Source organism: Propithecus coquereli, unplaced genomic scaffold (assembly GCF_000956105.1).
Source record: "Propithecus coquereli isolate 6110/MARCELLA unplaced genomic scaffold, Pcoq_1.0 Scaffold77, whole genome shotgun sequence".
In the NCBI taxonomy this organism is placed as follows: Eukaryota; Metazoa; Chordata; class Mammalia; order Primates; family Indriidae; genus Propithecus; species Propithecus coquereli.
This window is the reverse complement of record NW_012153840.1, coordinates 3874599-3879678: the sequence shown is the minus strand read 5'-3', so window position 1 is coordinate 3879678 and position 5080 is coordinate 3874599. Positions and strand designations below refer to the sequence as shown.

Genomic DNA, 5080 nt, shown 5'->3' with positions numbered 1-5080 from the left:
ATGAGCGTCCAGGACCCACCCAGACTCCTGCAACTGGCGGGGCAGAGCCTGCTGAGGGACGAGGCCGTGGCCATCCCCGCCCTGGAGGAGCTGCCAACGGAGCTCTTCCCACCACTATTTATGGAGGCCTTCACCAAGAGTCGCAGCAAAACCCTGATGGCCATGGTGCAGGCCTGGCCCTTCACCCGCCTGCCTCTGGGGGCCCTGATGCTGACCCCTGACCTGGAGACCCTAAGAACTGTGCTGGAGGGGCTCGATGTGCTGCTTGCCCAGAAGGTTCGCCCCAGGTGAGGCTGACCCAGGGAGCCTGGTAGGGAGGGCCCACGGGTTTGGGGACAGACAGCTGGGTCAGGGAGAGTGGGGGCCCAAGGGTGGACCAGAGGCATCTGATGATGCCAGTGAGGAAGCTCAGAGACCTGACCATTGCTGAGCCCACTCTGGGAAAGAGCCTCTGGAAGGCTGGGACTGCTCACCGTGCACGGACCACAAAGGGAAATGAACCTGCTTCCTCTCGGTGCCACTAAAAGGCAAGAGAAGCAGACACTGGAAAAGATCCAGTCGGAGAAAGGGCATGGAACAATCGAGAGGGCAAAGAAGCAGGGACAGAGTGGCTGATGTCTGGGGTGTGGAAGGAAAGCTCAGGTCGCAGGGGTCTTTGCCTAAATCTGAGACTCTCCTGTGTTTTACCCACAGTGGGTGGAAGCTGCAAGTGCTGGATTTACGGGAAGTTGATGAGAACTTCTGGAGCATGTGGTCTGGAGCCCCTGTGAGGTCCCCACGGGCCACGAGTCAGAGGCAAACAGGGGAGGACTGTCCAGGCATGGGAAGGCAGTGGCCACTGAAGGTGGTCGTAGACCTCCTTTGCTTCCACGATAGTGACCTACATGAATTTCTCACGCATGTCTTTGAATGGGCCCTGCAGAGGAAGGATTTAGTCCACCTGTGCTGTAAGCGGGTGGTGCTCTGTGGAAAGCAAATCTACGGTGTCAAAAAGTTTTTAGAAATGGTGGAGCTGAAGTGTATCCAGGACGTGAAAATGCGTAACTTCTGGGGACTGTACCAACTAGGATGGTTTGTCCCTTACCTGGCCCAGATGAAGAGTCTTCGTAAACTCCACCTCACCTATATCTTGGAGCGTAACTACACTTGGCTAGAGAGGGTGGGACAGACTGTCGCCAGATTCACCTCTACGTTCCTCAAGCTGGACAACCTCCACAAGCTTCATCTGTACAGGGTCCCCTTCCTCAAGGACCATCTGGACCAGTTAGTCAGGTGAGCAAGGATGGTGAGCTTGCTCTGCAGAGCAGACCAAAGCATTCCTTTGTGATGGTAAACACTAAAGGACACGTACTCTGTGCCAGCAGCTGGGCACGTAACAGCGAAGGAGACACGGGGATGTCAAAGCCTCGGTGTGTTGTTCGCTGCTCTGTCCTGATGCAGATGTCACATAACCTCCCCAGTGAAGGTAGAGGGATCAACTGGGGTAGAGGCTGTTGAGAGGGACACTGCTAGACAGCCAGCTACAGGGGGGCTCAGAGAGTGAGGGCGAGTTCGAGAATGACTTTTCACGAAATGTGACTCAGTTGATCTGATGAGAAATAAGTTACAGGGGAGGTTACTGAGGAAGGGGAAGCACATCACACCTGCACGGTCCACGCACAAGCTACATTCGCACCCCGCCTCTAACTCCCCGTCTGTCACAGGATGTTCTGAGCACAGGAAAGGTAATGAATGTGGGAAACACATGCTTCTGGAATAGAGTGTGAGGGAGCAGGACTGAAGAACTGTAAAAGGGGTTTGCTGATGACGCAGGCGTGTCAGTGAGCCCTGCAGGCTGGGAACCCCAGCTGATGTTGCTGGATCTTGCCCTGGTGTGTCCTTTATGCCTGTCTCCCAGTGGGCTCATGCAACCCAGAGACGTGGTTAGCTGCCAACATGGGGGCACAGCTTTAGAGAGCCTGTGGGCTTGGGCCAGGCACAGTGGCTCCCTCCTGTAGTCCTAGCATTCTGGGAGACCTAGGCGGGTGGATTGTTTGAGCTCAGGAGTTCGAGACCAGCCTGAGCAAGAGCGAGACCCCGTCTCTACTAAAAAAAAAATCGAAAGAAATTAATCGGACAGCTAAAAATATATAGAAAAAATTAGCCGGGCATGGTGGCGCATGCCTGTAGTCCCAGCTACTCGGGAGGCTGAGGCAGTAGGATCGCTTGAGCCCAGGAGTTTGAGGTTGCTGTGAGCTAGGATGACGCCACGGCACTCTAGCCCGGGCAACACAGTGAGACTCTGTCTCAAAAAAAAAAAAAAAAGTCTCCCATCAAAGAAAAGCCCAGGATCTGATCACTTCACTGCCGAATTCTACCACATACACATTCAAAGAACTAATACGAATCCTACTTAAACTATTCCAAAAAATAAAGGAAGAGGGAATACTCTAAAACTCATTCTACAAGACCTATATCACCCTGATACCAAAACCAAACAAAGGCACAATGAAAAGAGAAAACTATAGGCCAACATCTCTGATGAACATAGATGCAAAAATCCTCAACAAAATACTAGCAAACTGAATTCAACAACACATTAAAAAGATGTCATCATGATCAAGTGGGATTCACCCCAGGGATGCAAGGATGTTTCAACATATGCAAATCAATCAATGTGATGCATCATATTGACAGAATGAAGAACAAAACCCTTATGATCTTTTCAATTGATGCCGAAAAAGCATTTGATGAAATTCAATATCCCTTCATGATACAAACTCTAAAAAAACTAGGTATAGAAGGAACTTACCTCAACACAATAAAAGCCATATTTGACAGACCCACAGCTAGGACCACACTCAATGGGGAAAAACTAAAAGCTTTTCCTCTAAGATCTGGAACAAGGCAAGGATGCTCACTTTCAATACTGCTGTTCAACACAGTACTGAAATTGCTAGCTAGAGCAATCAGACAACAGAAAGAATAAAGGGCATCCAAATTAAAAAGGAAGAAGTCAAATTATCCTTGTTTGCAGATAATATGATCTTATATCCAGATAAACAAAAACCTCCACAAAAATACTGATTTATAACTGATAAACAAATTGAGTGAAGTTGCAGGATATAAAATCACATATAAAAATAAGTAGCAATTCTATATTCCAATACCAAACAGTCTGAAAAAGAAATCAAGAAAGTAACTTCATTTACAATATCTTCAAATAAAATAAAATACCTAGAAATAAACTTAACCAAAGTAATGAAAGCTCTCTATTAATACAATGGAAACTATAAATCATTCATGAAAGAAATTGAAGAGTACCAAAAAATGGAAAGCTATTCCATGCTCATGGATTGGAAAAATCAATTTTGTTAAAATGTCCACACTACTCAAAGTAATTTACAAATTCAATGCAATCTGCATCAAAATACCAATAACATTCTTCACAGAAACAGAAAAAATAATCTTAAAATTTATATGGAATGACAAACGATCCAGAATAGTGAAAGCCATCCTGATCAAAAGGAACAAAACTGGAGGAATCACATTACCTGGCTTCAAATTATACTATAGAGCTGTAGTCATCAAAACAGCATGGTACTGGCCTAAAAACAGATACATAGATCTATGGAACAGAATAGAGGACCCAGAAATAAAGCCACTTGTCTATAGTGAACGTATCTTCCACAAAGATGCCAACAACACACATTGGGGAAAGGACAGACTCTTCAATAAACAGTGCTGGGAAAATTGGATATACAGATATACATATACAGAAGAATGAAACTAGACACTCATCTCTCACCATATTTACAAAAAATCACATCAAAATAGATTAAAGACTTAGATCTAAGATCACAAACTATGAAACTATTTTTAAAAATTGGGGAAATCCTTCAGTACATTGGTCAGGGCGATGATTTCTTGAGTAATACTCCCAAAGCATGGGCAAGCAAAGCAAAATTAGACAAATGGGGTCACATCAAGCTAAAGAGCTTCTGTGAAGGAAAGGAAACAATCAACAGAGTGAAGAGACAACCCATAGAATGGGAGAAAATATTTATAAACTACCCATCTGATGAGGGGTTAGTAACTATAACAGAATATGTAAGGAGCTTTAACAACTCAATAGGGAAAAAATGAAATAATCTCATTTAAAAATGGGCTAAAGATCTGAATAGACGTCTCTAAATAAGGCATACACCTGGCCAACTGTAATATGAAAACATGTTCAATATCATTAGTCATCAGAAAAATGCAAAGCAAAACTTCAGTGAGACATCATCTCACTCCAGTTAAAATGGCTTTTATCAAAATGACTAGCAATGACAAATGCTGGCAAGGATATGGAGAAAGAGGAGCCCTTGTAAACTGTTGGTGAGAATATAAATTAGTACAACCACTATGGAGAATAGTATGGAGGTTCCTCAAAAAACTAAAAATAGAACTACCATATGACCCAGCAATCCCACTGCTGGGTATATATCCAAAAGGAAGGAAATAAATATATCAACAAGGTAACTGCACTCTCATGTTTATTGCAGAACTATTCGTAATAGCCAAGATTTAGAATTAACCTACGTGTCCATCAATGGATGAATGGATAAAGAAATTGTGGTACATATACACAATGGAATATTATATAGCCATGAGAAAGAATGAAATTCTGTTATTTGCAACAACATGAGTGGATTTAGAGGACATTATGTTACATGAAATAAGCCAAGCACAGAAAGACAAATCTCTATTTTGTTCTTATTCGTATGTGAGCTAAATATTAAAACAATTGATCTCATGGAGACAGAGAATAGAATGATGGTTACCAGAGGCTGGGAAGGGTAGCAGGGAGGTGGTGATAAAGTGGGGATGGTTAATGAGTGCAAAAATATAGTTAGATAGTTAGACAGAATGAAGAATATTTGATAGCACAATGAAGTGACTGCTGTATAGTCAACAGTAAGATATGGTACACTTTAAGATAACTAAAAGAGTGGAATTGGAACGTTCCTAGCATAAAGAAATGACAAATGCTTGAGGTGATGGATACACCAATTACCCTGATTTGATTAATACACATTGTGTGTCTATATCAAAACAT

At 43.5% G+C, this 5080-nt stretch overlaps 1 protein-coding gene across 1 annotated transcript in view; it reads left to right on the top strand.

The window, feature by feature from the left end:
• Nucleotides 1-5080, top strand: part of LOC105824877 (PRAME family member 12-like) — a 5938-nt gene continuing 858 nt past the window's right edge. The window contains exons 1-2 of the mRNA XM_012662489.1: nucleotides 1-287; nucleotides 694-1272. Coding sequence (XP_012517943.1) covers nucleotides 1-287; nucleotides 694-1272 — 866 coding nt within the window. The remainder of the gene's footprint in view (nucleotides 288-693; nucleotides 1273-5080) is intronic.